Source organism: Camellia sinensis, chromosome 2 (genome assembly GCF_055761805.1).
Source record: "Camellia sinensis isolate YWXY chromosome 2, ASM5576180v1, whole genome shotgun sequence".
Taxonomy (NCBI): Eukaryota; Viridiplantae; Streptophyta; class Magnoliopsida; order Ericales; family Theaceae; genus Camellia; species Camellia sinensis.
In genome coordinates, this window is record NC_138962.1 from 227,113,259 (window position 1) to 227,133,694 (window position 20,436).

A 20,436-nucleotide genomic window follows, 5' to 3' on the forward strand; every position below is an offset into this window, starting at 1 on the left:
CTGCCCAAGCCCGGCCCGAATTGCAATTCGGGCATCAAAATTTTGCCCAAGCCCGTCCAGATTGCAAGATATAGTTGCCCAAGCCCTAAAAAAACTCAGGCTGGGCTCGGGTTGCTCGGGTTGAGCCCGCCCGAGTTGCACCCCTAATTGTTGGTGAATACATTATGTGACTGATAAGCAATTGTGTTGTGTCCAAACTAAAGACAAAAACTAAAACCTTTGCAAAATCTCAAGAATATTTGTAAGCCATTTGAGAAGTATTTTGATTTTATGTGTATTTATTAATGTGAATTCTAGCACTTTTATGTCTAGTGGTAAAAAAAATTGGTGAGCATTACTCATAATATAAGGGATGAAATTCTTTCCAATTGACTATATTGATTGAACAGGTGTCGTTTGGGGTCATAGGCTCATCATGAATTCTAATTTAATTCATCTTGTGGGACTTTACGCATAAATCCTTCTTGAAAAAAATGATATTATTTTGACAATCTTAGTTTCATCATATTTGACTTCAAAAAAATAGTTGACAAATACAAATTACAAAATAGACTATGCATTTTTTGAAGATACGGTGAAATCATTTAACTACAATTGTCGGATAAACCTCATTTTTTAAATAGATAAACTACACAAAAGGACTCACAGAATTTACAACTCAAATTACCAAAATGTGATCAGTGTTGGGTCTCACATGCCTAATGGATGCTTCTTGAGAGAAGCCTCTCTAGTGAATTTTTAACTATCAGTTACGTATTAAGCTTGTGTTTTTATAAAAAGTTAGGATCTTTTATCTGAAATATTTCTTGTCGCATGTTACGTTTTTATCGCATGATGAGTCTTTTTAACTTGATTGCGTGATAAAGTAACCTTAAAAAAAAAATAAAAAAATAAATAGAAAATGGAGTTTTGAGACAAAAGGTCCCTACTACATGTGGCTCAATTCTTGAGAACAAAGAAGCATGAAGGGTTTTAGTACAACAAAATTGAAATGCATGTGTGCTAATAAAATTAAATCCCACCATCTTTTTGTCATAGTTATGTGCTTATAGAGAACCAGCTGGACCAGCTATTTTAGTATAGGGTATCCAAGTTAGTTGTCTTTACCAGTTTCTAATATATATGATATGATTCTTTGATACTCACTAATTAAAAGATTAGAGGACTAGACCAATGATTAAAGGATAAGGACACCAAGGCATACATTATTGCTTTAAGGTCTTGAAAGATGGATTAAACTTGATTAACTATTACTTGATATTATCAATGAATCTTGGGAATATTTTATACAATCCATGTAATCATATATGTTTAGCTTATACTATGTAATATTGCTCCATAGGATTGATACCTTTTGTTTTCTTTTTCTCTCCCCTTTTTAACCTAATTCTCTCTCTTTTTTTCTTCTTTTTTTATAGTAAAACTATGACGATCAAATTTGTTTATCAAATGATTTGTCACTTTATTTATTATATCAATAAATAAAAAACCTCAGGGTTTAACCCTTTTAACAAATTAAACTCTGACATTTTAATTTTTTCAATTTAAACTCAAGATTTTCAATTTGATAACAATTCTAAACATCCGTCCACTTTCGTTTGTCTAAACCAAATATGGTTTGGATTGAAACAACAATTTATGTAAACCAAACCAAATAAAAAATTAAAAAAAACAAAGAAAACTAGTATTTCATTTTTCCACAAAATCGTAACGTATTGTAAGAATACAAATCAAATATTTACCACAATATTTCGATATGAAAGGTTTTAAGAAAGTCCTCAAATTGGCTAATGTGAGCCTATTAAGCATTGTGTTTGCTTAAAAAAATTCTTATTTTTTGAGGACATGACAAATCTCGTAGTCCATAGTGTAACTCATATTACACCTAATCCTACATTTCTAAACATGTATGAACAGAAAGGATAACAAACTGAGTGAATATTAAATGAAACTGAATGAATATTGTTTTGTGTCATATACATGGCAGGATAACAAACTGAGTGAATATTTATATACAAATTAAACAACATAGAAATTAAGGCTCTATTTCTTTCTGTAAAAAAAAAAAGGCATCATCAAATGGTTCAACAATTAGAAACTAACCTCTTTGTATCTCATAATGGTTCATCAACTTTCATCTCTTTCTAACCCATTTTCGTCAATTTGACAAATTATGATCCACTTCAATTTAAAATATCAAATTTAGTAAATAATAATTTGAATCTGAATACATAAAGATATCCAGTTAAACTAACCTAGACCAATGAAACTCTTAACAACCAATCAGAGAATTCTAAGAAAATAAAAAGACTTTTGCTGATGAGATTAATTAAAGTTTGAATAGTATGATACCACAAATTCAAACCAATTAAGTCATGAATTTAAAAATCAATTAATTAAAAAAATTAACTCATGAATTCTAAATATGTATGACATATATATAACTTTATCGATTAAAAAATGAATTTTCATGAATTTAAAAAAATGAACGTGATGCATTATAAATATTTATGGCATAACTTTATCGATGAAAATATTTTTATTTTAAATTTTTTTACATGTAATCAAATAGTTTTTCTAATAAGATTATGCTACATCTCTTAAAAAATTAAAATATATATATATATATTTTTTTATTCAAATAGTTGAAAGTAAAGTGTAAGGACGTGTAAAAAAGTTCCATAGCATTTTCAAAATTCTATTTAAAAATTTTTAATTTTTAAATTAGATTTGGCTTAAATATTTTGAACTTTTCATCTAAATATTTTTAAAATTTCAAATTAGATATGATTTAGATGAGCCAATATATATTAAATTTTTAAAAATAAAAAACTAATAATTTAAATTAGAAAAAATAAGTCTAAGGTCCCTCAACCCCCACACTCATGTATTACAGAGAAATTTCTCAAATCAAACTTCATTCTCTTTCTTTCTCTCTAAACTCTCTTCCTTTGTTAAATTCATATCCTCTTCTCTTTCTCTCTCTCTCTCTCTTACACTCGTTTCTACATCTCTCTCTTCCTCTAAAATGTTTGTATTAGGGCTTCCAAATCCCTAATAATTTTAGAGGCGAACCATCGGTTGAGCTGCTTAGATCAGAACATGATGTGCCCGAGGCGGTACAAGGCAATGTAGATCTGTCCGGTGGCAACCAGGCTATCAAAGAACTGACGGAGCCATCTCAGGTCCTGTTTGAGGCAGTTAAGGTCAAGGTGGACCCATCTAACGACATTCAACCTGTAGGAGGGCAGACAGAGCTTCAGCTTGGAGAGTTTTTGACTGAGGCTGCTCTAACCAAGGGTAGGCGATTCGAGGTTCCTCGGTCGGAAGTGGCTCAAGCAGTCCCGGTCAGTAGTTCAAGTGCATCTTTGGTGGCTGTTGGTATTGAGGAATGAGTGGACCTTTGCTTCAACGACTCTTCAGCATTGTCGTCCGTTCCCTACTGGTCTTCATTGTTTTTTCTAGAAAAAGAAACACAGATTTACAGGTAGCCAACAGAGAGAGAAAGAGATCGACGGTGGTGTTAGATCAAATAAAGACCAGAGCTTTCTGATAGCAACATAGCAGAAACTATCTTCCCAATTCAAGATAGCATATGACATGTCTACTTAGACTGCTATAGAATTTACCAGTGTTACATTTTCTGTTATCGTAAACTGTTGATTGGTGATGAGAACTCAGAAAAAACATACTGGTCCAGGTATATAATACGATATATGAAGTGCCAAAGTCTAGCAGGTCTACCAATACCAACAAATGCTTCTCAGAATCCCTGTGGTGAGTCTGTTAAATCAGTGGTGACGTCATATGTATGTATGTATGCGTATACTATACTGTTTGTGTTATGTTTTTGTTTGTTTGGTACACTCAGTAAAATTTACTGAGACAACTCAGCAAAATTTAAAAAAAATTAACTCAGAGAAATTTGTTTAATTTTCTCTGCCTTTAACTGAGTAAAATTGGTGAAGTCATATCTATATATACTTATATGTATTGATATTGTTTGTTTGTTTGGTACGCTCAGTGAAATTTCAATAAAACAAACTCAGAGAAATTTGTTTAATTTTCTCTGTCTTTAAGTGAGTAAAATTGGTGAAGTCATATTTATGTATTGATACTGTTTGTTTGTTTGGTACACTTAGTGAAATTCACTAAGACAACTCAATGAAATTTCAATAAAACAAACTCAGAGAAATTTGTTTAATTTTCTCTGACTTTAATTGAGTAAAATTGGTGAAGTCATATGTATGTATTTATACTGTTTGTTTGTTTGTTTTGTTTGTTTGGTACACTCAGTGAAATTTATAGAAGTGGGAATTTCTCTGGAGAGAGGGAATGCCAGAGAAATTTCCAAAATTTCTCTAGAGAGTGGGAAGGTTAGGGGAAGGTTAGAGAAATTTTCAAAATTTCTCTAAAAAGTCCAGAGAAATTCTTCTCTGTTGAGATTTTCTCTATGACAAAAGAGGTAGAGTTGAATTTGCTATTCAATTGATTTGATAAACTGCCTTAGAGAAATTCTCTCAGTCCAGAGAAATTACCTTCCAACCTAGAGAAATTCACAAAAAGTTAGTGAAAATTCCCTTCTAGTCTAGAGAAATTCACAAAAATTCAGAGAAATTTGGAATTTTCTTTGTAATGTGTCCAGAGAAATTCTCTGGATCCACTTTTCTCTGGATCGAATTTTCTCTGGATTGATCTTAAGGGACCTTAGACATTATGAAAATATTGAGTGCCCTTTATGCTATAAGGGTGTGTTTGATTGGGGGGATTAGGAGGGGGGACTATCTATTATTTGGATTGTAATCCAAATAGTGCACCTTATCTGTCGTTTGATTTTTTTTTAGTCCGGCGGACTCCATGTCCCCCATATGGGGGACTATCCTGTCCTGGGGGGGTGGGACAGAAAGTGGGGGACTAATCACTGTTTGGATTATATGCGAAAATGACCATTTTGACCCTCTACTATTTAATTATTTATTATATTTAATAAAATTCAATAAAATTTAAATGTCTCAATTTAAAAATAAAATAATTTTATTTAACTTTTTATTAATGTTTTATTTATTTAATTTTTTAAAATAATTTTTTATAGATATTTTATTGATGTTTTATTTTAAAATTTTGTTTATGTTTTATTTAATTTCATTGTTTAAATTTAATAGATGTTTTATTTAAACAATTAAATGTTTAATTTCAACAATAAATAATTTCATTTATTTAAATTATGTTTTATTTAAACATTTAAACATTTGTACATCAACATGTTTATTAAATTATTTCAACATCTGTACATCAACATGTATATTTATTTAACATCTATTAAATTATGTTTTAATACGTCAACATTTGATTACATCTACATTTGTTAATTGTTAATTACATCAACATTTGTTAATTGTTTTAACATAATCTATACATCAACATTTATTTAATTGTTAATTGTTAATTGTTTAAACATAATCTGTACATCAAAATAATTTCAATGTTAATTGTTTAAATAAAAATTTAAACATTTAACCATTAGTATGTTTAATTTCAACAATAAATTTTTATTTGTTTAAATAAAAATAATCTATACCAGTCAAATTTTTTTTTATCAATATTAGTATGTTTAAATATCTTTAAACAAAATTTAACCATTAGTATGTTTAATGTTTACTAAAAATAATTAAAATATTAAAGATATGTTTAATATTGCTATTACATAGTAAACAATTGAAAAATGGTAAAATAGTCTTTTGTTCATTTATCCTATCCAGTCCGTCCAACCAAACATTGGATTCACTGAAAATAGTCCTATCCAGACATCTACTCCCATGAAAAAACAAACACAGGATACATATCCAATCCGACCAAATAGTTCGGGGGATTCACAGTCCCAGGATTCAAGTCCGATGGATTCTAATCCCCCATTTTCCAGTCCGTCAAATCAAACACACCCTAAAATCATAATACCAAGGACCTTAAAAAAAAAATCCCTTTAAATTAATATTTTGAATTGCGCTAATAATATAGAGAGATATATAGATATAATAAATAATTTTTAATTAAATATGAATAAAATTTCATTTAGACTTATAAATTAAAAATTTTTAAAAAATTTTAAATTTGATATGGTATAGATATGATTACAATTTTCTTTTGGACTTTTCCTATAAAGATTTTCAAAATTTTAAATTAAATGTGGAAAGATGACCCACTAAATGTTCTGTAACATTATTAAAATTCAACTTTGATTTTTTTTTTTATAAAAAAAATTATAAATTTAGAAATTTTCTACTTTCCATATAAATATTTTTTAAATTTTAAATTAAATGGGCCAGATGAACCAATAATTTTATCACACATGTATTTCTTAATCTTAAAAGAAATCATAAAATTAGTACTTTCGAGCTCTCTTAATTTTTCCTTCTAAATTTTTGTAAAACAAGAGATTTAGGCAAATCAGGAAGGGTCCTTTATGGGAAAATTGGGAAAAAGTCGCTCTACAGATTTGTGTAGGAGTTTTGAGACATAAATGTAGCGTTTGATAGAATTTTTTAAATATAATTTGAGAATAAGGTTGTATCTTGAGTTTGTGGGTTTTAGAATTATGATTAGAGTGTAGAAAATTTGTTTGGTTATAAATTTTGAAAAAAATTTTAAATTGAATTTTGAATTGAGTGTTAAATTGAGTTTTGAATATTTGATGTGACATGTGAAATAAGAAATAAAAAAATTTGTTTGGTTAAGAGTTTTAGAAAGAATTTTCAAAACTTAATTCAAATTGATATGGGGGTGTTTGGCAAGAAAAAAAATAGCCTAATTTAGGCTAAAATTCACAAAAAGACAAAATAGACTAAAATAGCTAATAAGACAAAATATCACATCAAACTCATAATCATTTCACTTTTTCTCTCACAAACATCACATCCAACCACAAAAAAATTCAATCATCTTCCCAAACATAAAAATTTTAGCCTATTAAAATAGTCAAAAATTAAAATAACCTACTAAAATAGCAACTTTCCAAACGAAGCCATAACTCATAACTAAACACACTACTAAAATTTTTTATCAATATTCATAACCAAAATTTTTAAAAAATTCAATTAAAAAAATTATTTATTAAAAAAAATAACATTAATCAATTTTTTTAATTGAAAATATTACAAAGAAAATAATTTTTTTTTTCAAAACAAATATTCAATTACTTATTTAAAATAACTTTTATTATATATTTGGTTCGAATTATTTTTTTAAAAATATTTTTGATTTAAAATATAAAAAAATATTATTTTTGTTAAAAAAATCAAAAACAAATTTCTATTTTTTCCCAAATAACAAGCGCTATTGCCAAAAAAAAAAAAAAAATTTGTTCCGGTTAACCGATTGAACGACCAACCAACCATCTGAATATGTCCGAGAGGATGACCGAATAGATTAAAATTATTCTTTTCAAAATTAAAAAACTTACTATACTACCAAACAGATTTTCAAATGAGTTTTAAAATGCGACTTGAAATCAATTTTAAAAGTCTTGAACCAAATAATGTGTTAAAAATAACTCCAAAATTAAGATTTCAGACCTACACCAAACAAAGCCAAAAAATTTCCTGTTGTAGTTAGAGGCCCTAAAATTTTAAATTATATATTACCGAAACATACCTCTTGGGTTTCCATTCGAGTATGAATCAAACACAAATACACAGACATACCACTGACGGCGAGGTGTCTGGGCCGTCGTCCGTCAGGTCTCCGGCGTAGGTAGCGTCGCTGGCGGACGGGAACGTGAAGCACCGCGATCTGAGCCGGACCACCGCGATCAAACTACCGCGATCTGAGCCGAGAACCACGGCGATCTGAGCCGGACCACCGCGATACGGGAGAAGATGGAGGTACTTTTATCCTTTAGTTACTTAAGTCATCGATCCTGTTTGATTACATTTTACCTCCTTAAAAAATATAAACATAATTTTTGTGATTTGGAGTAAAATGCAAAACTAACAGTAGTTTTTAGAAGCACCCGATTATATATAATAAAATTGTATAAGCTCAACCTGTTGTTCTTGGATGCTTGATCTGTCTCTCTAAACCTTTTATCTGCAAATTGTTATGCGTATGACACTTGAATCATTTTTATTTTTTAAAAATAAGTGGGTTTGGGAAGGGTTGTGATGTGGTACAATTTCTAGAGAGAGATAGAGGAGAGACTGTCGTGCACTGGCATAAAGAAGAAAATTAGAGGAAAAAATAAACGTAATTTTGACTTTTTGTGAAAATCATTAAAGGATTTGGGCTTGAGCACTTTAATCCAATCCACAATGGAGTTGTGTACATTTTAAATCTCAAGGGGTAAGTGTTTTAGGAACAATCCACGAGGGGATAAAGTATAATTAACTCTAATAAAATTTACCCATATGAAGTTGTTCAAGTTTGGATTTATATAATGTTACTAGAATTCGAGCTTGTTTGCTGCAACTTCTAGCAAGATGAAAGTTGATAATTAGAAGCAGAAACTTAAAACACCTCAATAATTAGTTTATTTTTTATTTTTTTTAAATTTTTTTTTCCAATTTATTTAAGTTATTTTGCCTAAAATATTGTAAGCAAAAGTTACATCAAACATTGGCACAAATTTCCAAATAAAAAAAGGTAGAAGCTGCACCAAACAGCCCCTTTATACACCATTACCATCCTTTAAGTTGTTAGAACAAATTATGTAAAAAAAAGTAACAAATTTGTGTAGTTTATTGCTAACTTGTGTTAAATTGTAATTTTTTCTTTTCTTTTCTTTTTGGAACTGTTGTTGGTGTGGTTGGACAAGCATCTGCCTAAAGGACAACCTAATTAGTAACTTGCCGGATGGAATTCTTGTTTCCATTTTGTCTCAGTTGGAAATTGAACAAGCAGCAAGAACTAGAGCCCTATCTCACAAATGGAGATATTTGTGGACATTCACTAGTAGTTTGATATTCAAATTTTGCGATTGGCAGATAGTGGATCATGAAGATAAGTTATTTGGTCTTAAATGCAGGCAATTTGTTGATTGGGTTAATCATATCTTGAAGTTTCATCGTGGTACGATTATTGATGAATTCAGCATTCAATTTTGTTTGGATGATAAAATCTTTAAAAGTGATATTGATGGTTGGATCAACTTTGCCTTTCAAAAGAGAGTTAAAATGCTCAAGTTCAACTTTAGATGTACCTGGACAAATGGGAATTGAAATTACCCTCTTACTGCTCATATTCTTCATTATCACAGACTTGATTCCCTAACGAGCCTCTATCTGTGCCATGTAGATGTGACAAGGGAAGTTTTGGAATACATTTTGTTCGTTTGCCCATTGCTTGAAGAGTTATCTATATTGCATTCACGATCTTTGGTAAATTTTGCAGTTTCTGGGCCTTTATTCAAGCTAAAGTACTTAAAGATCGAAGGTTGCTTCTGTTTGAAAAGTGTTGATATTTATGATGCAAATCTAGTGTCGTTTAAATACAGCGGACTAAAGACCTACATTGCGTTTAAAAACACACTGCATCTTGTTAAGGCATCTTTTGATGGGCCTTATGCTTGCAATTTTGTTAAGAACTTTATACAGGTTTCAAGCTATCTCCTTCAACTAGAGACACTTGTATTGAACTTGAGTTGGGGACTTAAGGTTAGCATGTGATTCCATGTGTTTGTAGGTGTCTCATTTATTTTTTTCTTTTATCATCATCATCTTCTTCTTCTTCTTCTTTTTTTTTTTTGGTCTAAAAAATGTTAAGCTTATTAATATTTGTTGTCTTGACTTTTGGTTGAATTGTTTAGAAGTTGAGATGCTTCCCTAGATTTCCCAAGTTAAGGAATCTCAGGCAGTTGGAATTGATGCTCAATCCTGGTGTCTCTAGGCTCCTTTGTGCATACTTGCTAAGGGCGTCTCCTTTATTGAGGATACTTAAAATTGAGGTGAATATGCTTACTTTACACCTATAGAAAATAGGAAAACATTCGACGCTTCTGTTTTTTCTTCCTAATTTGCCTATATCATCAACAATGTATATGATTGAATTGTGATTGAAGAACTATATGCACCATCTTTGGATTTCATTAGAAATAGATCTTCATGGAGGTAAATCTTCTCATCTCTTGTTACTTCTCTCATTCGATATATATCTATATATATATACACATATGTACACACAAAGGAATATATATACATGCTTAACATATCTTGTAAATCCATCAAAATGAATTAACATACATTAGCGGGTTCCACTTCCACCAAGCGAAGAATGAAATAGAATCTATTATCCTAAGTTGAAGGCAATGAAATTATCCACCTCTGACTCGATTAGTTTATGCAGCAAGCTTCCAAAGATCTTGAATAAAGTTTTTTGTTGCAATCTTTACCCTTGCAGATGTCATAGATAATGGGAAAAAATTTGTGCAAATAATCAAACAATGTTATGATTTAAAGCACTCAACATATCAAACAACGCTATAAAAATAAGTACATAATTTTTTGAATTAGCCTTCAATTTTGCCATTCTAACCCTTGATTGAAAATTTCTCTCTCAAAAAGAGAAACTTTTTAAGAAGATTGAAATTTCATTGAATTTGGTGAAATTTTACTGATTTATATTCAATGAAATTTCATTGAATTTTAGTCGGTGAAATTTTATTATTTGAGGATAGCAAACTGTGAAAATTTTGACAATTTTTTCTTTAGAATTTTATATTCATTATAGGTCTTGTTTTATATTTTTATGAAAAACAAAGATCTAGATAAAAAGTTCTTAAATTTTTTAGGGAAAATTACAAAAAAGATCTCAGGGTTTGGCATGTTTTTCACATTAAACCCCAACATTTTAATTTTAACAATTTAAACCCTGAATTTTTAACCGTGTCTCAATGTTGACCCTCTGTCTGTTTCCGTTTGTTTTTGTTGACTTTTTACACTTATTTGATACACGTCACTTTTTGATTCGTCCATAATTATTATAGTTATTTTATTCCAAAATTATTCCAATACTCTCTCCTCACTCTCCTCTTCCCACCCTGTCTTCTCTTCCCTCTGTGATCAATCAGTCTCATTTTTTTTTTCTATCAGCTCTCTCTCTCTTTCTCTTTTCAGTTGTCACCGTCGCCGTTGCCGCCATTCGTCGATCCCCACTATTGATCGCCACCTCGCACGGCCACCTGCAACTCCACGTAAGTCCCACTCTCTCTCTCTCTCTCTCTCTCTCTCTCTCTCTCTCATCATTGCTGTCCCCCACCATTCATCTCAGCAGTGGCGGAGGCGGCGGACGAACCATCGATTGCCACAATCCCATCATCAGAGATGCCAGACGCATAGGCAATTCCGTGCCTCTTCTGCCGTGCATTTCTCAACCACCGCCCATAGCTCCGATTCCCTACAATTATCTCTACCACCTCAAGGGCCGAAAGAGCTCTTCCTTCAATTCCAAATTAGATGATCAAACGATTATGGGGTCTTAGGTCTTAGGGTTTTGTGGAAGAAGGAAAGGGATTATGGGGTCTTAGGGTTTTGGCGAAGAAGGAAAGGGTTTTAGTAGTGCTTTTCTCCGGCTGCTTTTCTCCCTTGCTTTCTCACTTCGGCTTGCCTTGGATGTGAGGAAAAAGGCGATTGAGAGTTGAGAGAGAGAGAGAGAGGTGTGGAAGATGTTGTGGTAGCGTAGGGGCGGTGTGGACGGAGGTCGGTGAACGGCGCAAAGGTCGGTGAACGGGCAGAGGTCGGCGATGGGGCATCCAAAGGTCGGCGATTGTTCATCCTGGAAGAGAGAGAGAGAGAGAGAGAGAGTTGATAGAAAAAAAAGGTAATTTAGAAATAAAATAATTATAATAATTATAGACGAATCAAAATGTGACACGTGTATCAAACAAGTGTAAAAAGTTTAACTGAAACAAACGGAAATAGATGGAGGGTCAACATTGGGACACGGTTAAAAATTTAGGGTATAAATTGTTAAAATTAAAATGTTGGGGTTTAATGTGAAAAAATGCCAAACCCTGTTTTTTTTTTTTGTTGTAATTTTCCTAATTTTTTAAGTTTTGAAATTCATTCCAATATTAAAACTCGACTGTAATATGTGGTCTTGATTTCAACCGCTAAGAGTCCTATAAGGACTTTTTGTCCAAAAAAATATAGCATACTATAGTGGGGAGTTGTTAGGGGATAGGAAATTTCTCAAAAATATTTTAGAGATATGAATCTATGTAATTTAAATGTATCAAGGGTGGCACCCTGCCATCCCCTTTTCAATCCATCCTTGGTACGTTGCCTATGTTGGTTGTATACAGGGGCATTGGGAGGGAGGGTTTGGAAGGGGTCCTAGCCCTTCTAAAATTTTGGAAAGGCACTATGTATAAATGTGGGAGGAGGTTATCCAAAATTTGAAATCCAAATTTCTTGCCAAAAATAGTCAGTCTCAGAGAGTTTCCCACAAATGCGAAGTCCTCAGAGATCCACAAATTCTTCAGGAGTTTCCTGGAGAGAGTTGCAAACTCCTTGAGAGACCTAAAGGCCACGAGCAAGGCAATTTTCTCAGAAGCCCATTAATCCAAATTAGAGCCTAAGTCAATGAGGCAAGCCTTTTTGGAGACCCTTGAGCCCAATGTAGACCTCATTCAAGGAGAGAAGACGCCCAAGTCACTAACATTGTGAAGTTCTTAGAAGCGGCAAATCCCTTGAACCCATGAGGCAAATTCAACGTCCCATGAGGCAAATTCAACGTCAAGCAATTCATCCCTCGCGAAGGATACGGCTCCTTTGAGGAGATAAGATCAATCAGAGACAATTACTTCGCCAGCAGGCTTCATACACGTATCATTATTCTGGGATGATGACGATCCTCCCAAAGATAGGTCCGCCCATGCCTCCGCGGCCTGGTGACGCCAAAGGGCTAACCCTCGGAGAGCTTTACCCAAGACGATGATGACCCTCTCGAAGATGGGACATCCCATGCCTCCAGCCTGGTAACAAAGGGCTAACCCTTGGAGACCGTTCATCACTTTGCCTTTGCGGTCTGGTGATGCCAAAGGGCTAGCTCCTAGAGAGCTCCTTTCTCCTCTACGACTTGGTCGCGCCAAAGGGCTGACCCCTGTGAAAGCCTTTCCGAGGCAATGACGACTCCCTGAAGATGGGTTCGCCCATGCCTCTGCGGCCTGGTGATGCCAATGGGCTAACCTAGTATTTTTTAAGGCGAAAAGCGAACTGAGGCGACAAGGTCACCTAACGCTTAAGCGCGAGGCAACGAGGCGAGGCGAGGCGAACACAAAGGATATTTTTTAAAAATAAATAGTATAGACAAAAAGATAAATATTTTCAAGAACTATCATGCATTTATCGTTCTAAATACTAAATATCCTTAAACAATACAAAATATCCAACGAATCTAACATTCTAAATATTAAATATTCATCAAAAAACATCAAACATCAAACCAATCAACCATCCCAAATAATTCTTTCCTCTTCTTTAATCAAATGAAGGGAGTCTAACCCTTGTGCTGCACCGATGCAAATGTTGAGCCTTTCGTTCCATGTGAGATGAAAAGTACTAATTTCAGTTTGGTTTCTACTTCTATTATAGAGATGATTGGCTAGGGCCCCATGAGCCATATATTCATAAAAAAGGATCATTTCTTGGCAATCGTTGCATGGCTGATCAGAGCTACAAGATGAGTGTGTTGGAGCTTAGAAAACATTTTGACCTCAGTCCAGAACTCCTCTACTCCTTTATTGGACTCTGCATTCAACCGCTTTATGGCAATAGCTGTAGCACTGTTGTCAATGAACCCCTTATATACCTTACCAAATCCGCCAATCCCAATAACTAATTCTTCATTAAAATTGTTGGTCATTGATTGTATCTCAGCTAGTGAAAAGCAACGGCATGAGTACTCAGATTCGATCACAACGCTTGAAATTGCATCATCAACACTTAAACCAGACATATCTTTGATATTTGGGAGCATAAAGGTCACGCCCCAAAAGTCAGAGGAAAAAAAAAAAAAAAAAAAAACTACTAGTCTAAGCCTTCAAGTGAACCACGGCTCCAACACTTCATCTTGATTGCTTTCGGGATAACCTTCGCTATCATAAACCGCTTCCTCACCTGCCATGACCCACCATGAGCTTGGAATGTCCAGTAAAAAACACACACTCCCATACCTTCTATCAAAAAATCAATCATACACGGAACAAATCGGGTAGCATAACATACAATACTACAATAAGGTTCTGTGAATTAGTAGTTAGGCTAGACATCTAGAATCTCCTAAAGAGATCTTTCTACCCAACCATAAGAATTGAACATCGGACTATTTAGAACTCCCCCTTTTGCTGCTTTGTAGACCTTATCACCTCCACCCACCTCCCGGTTATTTACTAGTCAGCGACACTGATGGACCTCAAAAGGGACGGCTAAATAAGTGGGCTCGCTTACACTACCATACCAAAGGGCTCGCTTACACCCTGAAACCACCGCGTAAAGTCTGAATACATCCGTGTCATCTTAGGGGTTCGCTTAGACCGCTTGCGCAAGACTTAACTCATTTGGTATTAATCTCATCATAATTCATGTCATTCATATGTATAAATTATTCCGAAACACTAGTGTGAACGTCACCTATTGCCAACCCCTTATCATTTCCCGTTTGTTGATCTTTTGATAAGTAAGTTAGTCACATTCGGTAATATAATGCTTTAATAATTTTTATTATTCTTTTTATTCAATAATGTGACACTTATCTTATTATTAAAGTGAATTATATTTTAAATTTTAAATTTTGAATTTTAAATTTTTATAAGTACATGACATATTAATTAGTAAGACAATGTTATAAAATTTATTAGTCTGTATAATATTTTTCAGCAAGATAATTATACAAATAGCACAGCAAAATAATTATACAATTGTAAAATCAATTTAGTAAAATTAATTGAAAAATTTTTCGGCAAAATAAATAAAAGGGAAACAGAACAAGAATCAGGGAAAAAAAAAAAAAGAAAAAAAACTAGAACCACAGAGAAAAAAAAAAGTGAATAAAAAAAACGAAGGGAAAAAAAATCTGCCGAGAGATGAAATAAAGGAAAGAAGAAGAGAGAAGAACAAGAAAAAAAAGAAAAGAAAAAAAGACGAAGTAGGAAAGACGAAGAGAAGAGGAGGGAGAAGACGAAGCAGGAAGAGAAGAAAGAAGTAGGAGAAGAAGACTTACCTTGGAAACGATGTCGAAGATGAAGCAGGACCAGGTTCGTTTCTCTCCTCTCCTCTTTCTCTGCTTTTCGTCTCTCTCCTTTCGATACCCCCAAAAACTAGGGTTTTACACTTAATAAATAGTAGAAAGCAATTCTAAGATGCAATGCATGTCCACAAAAAATACAAAATCTAGAAAAATGAAGGGCCCGGATCTTAGAAGCAAGAAGCAACGCTTTGTTTCGCCTTGTGCTTCACTCGCCTCAACCTTGCCTCTCCATATTTCCTCGCTTTGAACCCTATGAAGCGCAATAGCCTCGCCACTCTTCTCGCTAAGCACGCGCTTCTAACAACACTGCTAACCCTCGGAGAGCTTTGCCCCGAGACAATGACGACTCTCTCGAAGATGGGACATTCCATGCCTAGGGATGGCAATTTGAACCTAGCCCGACTAGGACCCAACCACCCGACCTCGATTTGAGCAATTTTTTTTTTTCCTGAAAAATACCCTCGACGGGACGAGGATGGTATTTAAAAATCAATCCCCGATAAGTTTCGGGCCTGGGACGGGGATAAGTGTCCAAGCCCCGTTCCCGAAAGTACAATTACCATTTTACCCCTATATATATATATATATATTTTATACTGTCACTCACGCACACACAGAGACGACCGCCTCATTTTCTCTCTCAGTTTCTCTCTCTCTCTCTAAAACTCTCTCATCACCGTCGCCAACTCCCTCCCTCCGCTGTCCTCTCAACAGAGACGATCGCTTCTCATCTTCTCTTTCTTGGTTTCTCTCTCTCTCTCTCTCTCTCTCTCTAAAACCCTCCCATCACTGCCGACTCTCACCCTCCTTGTCCTCTCCCTCCTCCTATCACTGCCGATTTGCAACGATCGAGCCAAAACTGGGATCTGCAACGATCTAAATTGAGATTTGCAACGATCGAGTTAGAATTGAGATATGAAGGTATATCAACGATTAAGCCAAAACTGATTTTTTTTTTTGTTTTTGTTTTTTTTTTTGTTTTTTGTTTTTTGTTTTTTGCAAATCTGTTTTTCAGCCCTTTGCTCTTCAATTTCAGATCTGCGTTTCAGCCCTATGCTCTTCAACATCGTCGTCATCACCTCTGCGTTTCAGTCCTCTCCTCTTCAATTTCAGATTTATTTATTTTTATTTTATTTTTTATAGTAGTTGATGATTGTTGTTGATGATGATGAAAAATATTGAAAGTAGACTAAATTTTTTGGTTTTTCTTGTGTTGTGTTGAACAAAATTCAAAAAAAAAAAAAAAGAGTCGGGGAAACTCGATCCCCGTTAGGGGGCAGGGGCGGGGGCAGATGGGTGCCCCGCCAGGGATCGGGGGTGGGGACGGGGATTTTTTCACCTTCGGGGATCAAGGATAGGGAGTGCAATCCCCGGTCCCACCCCGGCTTGTTGCCATTCCTACCCATGCCCCTAGCTTGGTGACACCAAAGGGCTAACCCCTGGGGAGCGTTAATTACTTTGCCTCCAGCCTGGTGACGCCAAAGGGCTAACCCATGGAGAGCGTTCGTTACTTTGCCTCTGCGGTCCGGTGACGCCAAGAGGCTACCTCGTAGAGAGCCTCTTCCCCGTGATCTACTCATGAAGATGGGTACATTTTCATAGACGACAAGCCCACTTAGACAGCTCAAGATCAGCAGAGCAGCTCCCCCAAGTCGCAATGGCAGGACTAGGGGAGGTCCAACCTTGCGGTAGACGCACAATGTGCTCTACTAGCCTCATTGGGATGGTGGGAGATCAAGTGATGCAGTGGCTAAAGGTAAGGGTAAGCTAAGATGGCTGGAAAATCCACTCCATTTGGCATCTGCAGGAGATAGCTCGAGAAGGACTAGCCAAGGGAATTACCTCAGGCCGACCAAGTCCCCTAGTAACTCTCCGCGGGGAATGACCTGAGGGGATTGGGTTTCTGTCGGACTTAGCCAAGCTGGATGAGGAGAGGAATATTCCCAAGGATCCACAAAGATCCAATGGACACATGGCAGCTCCCCATTTGAGGGATAGACCTCCAAGGACAAATATAGATGCCTATACAAGGTACTACTAGCTCACTTTTTGGATGATGATGAGAAAGGGATAAGGATGATGAAAAAAGGAGAAGACCCATATCACATTTTCTCTCTCTACTTTCTCTCTCTAAACATGCAACCCAGAAGATCCATGGAAGGCCATCTTCGAAGATCGCCTTGAGTTTGGTCCTTGGGAGTGTTCCTGCCATTCTCTCTTTGTTCAAGCTTGCGTTACCTTTCATCCCACCATTTCCTTCCGCCATTTTCATTTTTGGGTTCTTACTTTCTCTCTCTACCTCAGTTTCTCTCTCTACTGTATATATATGTCTTCTTCTCCATTTGTGTTTGGTTTTGCGGTGCTAATCATTTGCAAGATTCACATCTCTAGTGATATTATCACTTTTGCTTGTTTTAGAGCAAGAACCCCCTACAATAAAGATGTTGGCCTCCAAAAATTCCATGGCCCCACAAATGCAGAGTCTCTAGATCTGGCCCCTGCAAATGGTGAATACCCTTTGCAGCGGCACTGTGCTGTTGCTACTTTTGTACTCCTAACTTTGTCCCTAGTCGTTGACCCTCATTTATTAATGGTGTTAATGAGAGAGGAAGAGACTAATACGTTAGGTGGGTCCAAATTTACCCAACAAATACATGATTATTGTGCTTATTGCATTATGTAAAAGACAAATTTTTTTTTCTTTAGAAAAAGAAAAATAAAAATTGCAGAAGCTATCAGATGTTCATATGGAGATGTAGAAAGGAAAACCAAAAAAAGTACAGAAAGAGAGTTAAGGCAGAAACTTTAAAAAGAAAGAGAACAACCTTATCTTTCTTTCCTAAAACTTTTGGGTAAATTACAGTGACCTCTCTCGAGGTTTGATAAAATTACCATAAGTTCTATAATTTAAACATAATTACAATGACCTCTCCTAATATTAAATTCATGTAACAATTTTAACCCATTCCATTAAGGAAGAGTCAAAGAACTAACAATTTAGCTGATGTCATGCAAAAAATGTTTATTAAGTGTCAAATTTTCTCCTTTAAAACAAAATAAAATTAAATATTTTACTTATTTATTTATTTAATAGTTTATTTATTAACCACACACAATTATATATAGATGTGTATATATACAGTAGATTATCCTAATCTATCATTAACCTTTCTCTTGCTTATCTCTCTCATCTCTAATAACTGTCGGTGTTCATCGCCTCTCTTGCCCCACCTCCCACCATCTGCACTCTCTCTTTGCCCTTTGCCTCCCCCTTCTTTCACCCCTTTGTCTTCCTCCACTGTCCATCACTGCTCACTCCACCATGGGGCATCACTAGACGTAATCAATAAACATTACTCAACCTTCTCTATCATCCCTATTATGGGGTTTTGAACAAACCAATTTGGGAAAGAGGGGGTTTCCGTGTGAGGACGATGGAGATGCTCAGTGCTCTAGGGCTTTTGTGAGAGGGGAATATAGAGAAGAGAGAGAGAGAGAGAGGAGATAACTCGGTGTACTTGTGTTCTCTGCCTTGTGCGATGACTCAGCGGAAGAGGGCCTCGACTTTGTGCGTTTAGTTCAATGGCTTGGCTCTGTGTAATCACCCTCTACAACAGTTCTGTGACGATGGTGGTGCGCTTTGTACCACAAATTTTTGTTTCATAAACTTCTGTCAAGTTCTTGTATTGAATTTGAATTTCATTAGTTTGAATCAACTTGTTGTTTTATTCTTGGAGGTTGAATGATGAAGGATTGTAGAGGGTGGTAGCTGGCCATGTTGGTGCAATGGTTGTAGCATTGGAGGGGGTCAAGAGTGGTGGGGTGTGCAGTGGTGGTGGTGGTGGTTGTGAGCGAAATTTGGGGAAGAAAAATGGATTTGTGGTGTTGGAGTGAAGTAGATGAGAAAGGAGCAGAAACTGCTAGTGGTGACAGTAGGAGTTGGGGTGGTGGTGGTAGTATGGAGGTCATAGGCTGCTCTGATTTTTATCTCTTTCTTCTATGTATGTTTGTAGTTAACAATACAAGATTGAGGGATGGTGATTAAGTAATTTCTCAATTAATGAAAAGGGCAATATAGTAGATTAACAAAATTATGGAGCTTATTGTATTTTCTCTAAATCTCATGGGAGGTCAGTGTAATTTATTTAAAATATTACATAACTTCTTGTTAGATGATTAATAGCAGAATGGGAATGGCCAAACTGTGTTCTGGGTATGTCATTTTTTGCATTATCTGTGTATGATTGACTTTTTTTAATGGTTTTTTTGTTAGATTTATTTCATTTTTATTTTTAGAGACGAAAAAAATTTGATTCCTAAAACCCTTAGGAATTGCTAATATACATTTGGGTGTGTGCAGACCCATGCTTGACTGGAGCATATGTTGTCTGGAACTTTATTTGGATTATATTTTCTCTTTTGCAGTTTTGGGACTTCAAGGACTCCACAAAAGAAACGAAGATACGAAGGCCAAAACATCTACATAAAAGCCTGAAGGTGCTTGAATTGAATGGATTTGTTGGATGCAAAGCTGATCTGCAGATTGCCTCATACATACTCGGCAGTACTGTGTCACTTCGGGAGATAATCATTGATCCCAGCCATCCAAATAAATGGGCACCTGAAGATCCTGACAAGCAACAGCTGGCTAGAACTCATGCCAGGCAGCACTTGGAAACAAGATTACCTTTTGGGACACAATTGGTGTTGAGATAACGATTTATGAACTTCTTGGCTCGTATCTACTTGTACACTGGGTCTTCAAGGATATAGGTTTTTATTTTATTTTTTGGGGCACAATCTGCTAGTGGTGAGAAAACTAATATTAGTTATTACGAATATTATTGAAATCGGTGTTCAATCTGAACTTTGAATTTGAGATGAAGGTTATTTACAATAAGGTGTGGTGTTATTATTATTATTTGGCTGGGGGATTATTTGATTTTTTTTTTTTATTTTCCCCCTTGTGGCAAGAAATTTGGCTGCAAATTTAGCAAAAATATTGCTAGTAGTACAAGCAATTGATCACTGCTCGTCTAGGAAGTACCTTATCGTGCTCCATTTTTAATGAAGCTTGGGGCATCATCCAGTGTTTCTAACATTTATCATGTATGCAGTTGGCAAATGGGTGGGTTTAGTGGGGTCAATATGGATTATGCAATAAAAGAATATAATAAAATTTAAAATTTCATTGTGTAAATG

General features: G+C 34.9%; 1 protein-coding gene across 7 annotated transcripts; it reads left to right on the forward strand.

Annotated features, from left to right (window-relative positions):
• Nucleotides 1-7,469: 7,469 nt before the first annotated feature.
• LOC114280473 (uncharacterized) lies at nucleotides 7,470-20,134 on the forward strand. 7 transcript variants are annotated; one of them, XM_082917225.1, is made up of 6 exons: nucleotides 7,499-7,877; nucleotides 8,874-9,060; nucleotides 9,286-9,644; nucleotides 9,797-9,934; nucleotides 11,103-11,179; nucleotides 19,660-20,134. In XM_082917225.1, the coding sequence occupies exons 1-5, from the start codon at nucleotides 7,872-7,874 to the stop codon at nucleotides 11,145-11,147; spliced, it is 735 nt and encodes a 244-aa protein (XP_082773351.1). In that variant the 5' UTR covers nucleotides 7,499-7,871; the 3' UTR covers nucleotides 11,148-11,179; nucleotides 19,660-20,134. The 7 variants fall into 7 exon arrangements, 6 of the variants coding, with proteins under 6 accessions (XP_082773351.1, XP_082773350.1, XP_082773348.1 ...); XM_082917224.1 differs by lacking the exon at nucleotides 11,103-11,179 and having other exon boundaries at nucleotides 7,514-7,877; nucleotides 9,286-9,368; nucleotides 9,573-9,644; XM_082917222.1 differs by lacking the exon at nucleotides 11,103-11,179 and having other exon boundaries at nucleotides 7,518-7,780; nucleotides 7,837-7,877.
• Nucleotides 20,135-20,436: the final 302 nt, after the last annotated feature.

Excerpts from the sequence above, each read along its gene's own strand:
- LOC114280473 (XM_082917222.1), top strand. Across the intron at positions 9,061-9,285 it reads TATCTTGAAGTTTCATCGTG|ATGTGACAAGGGAAGTTTTG; the intron begins GTACGATTATTG and ends TGTGCCATGTAG. Across the intron at positions 9,935-19,659 it reads TGAGGATACTTAAAATTGAG|TTTTGGGACTTCAAGGACTC; the intron begins GTGAATATGCTT and ends TCTCTTTTGCAG.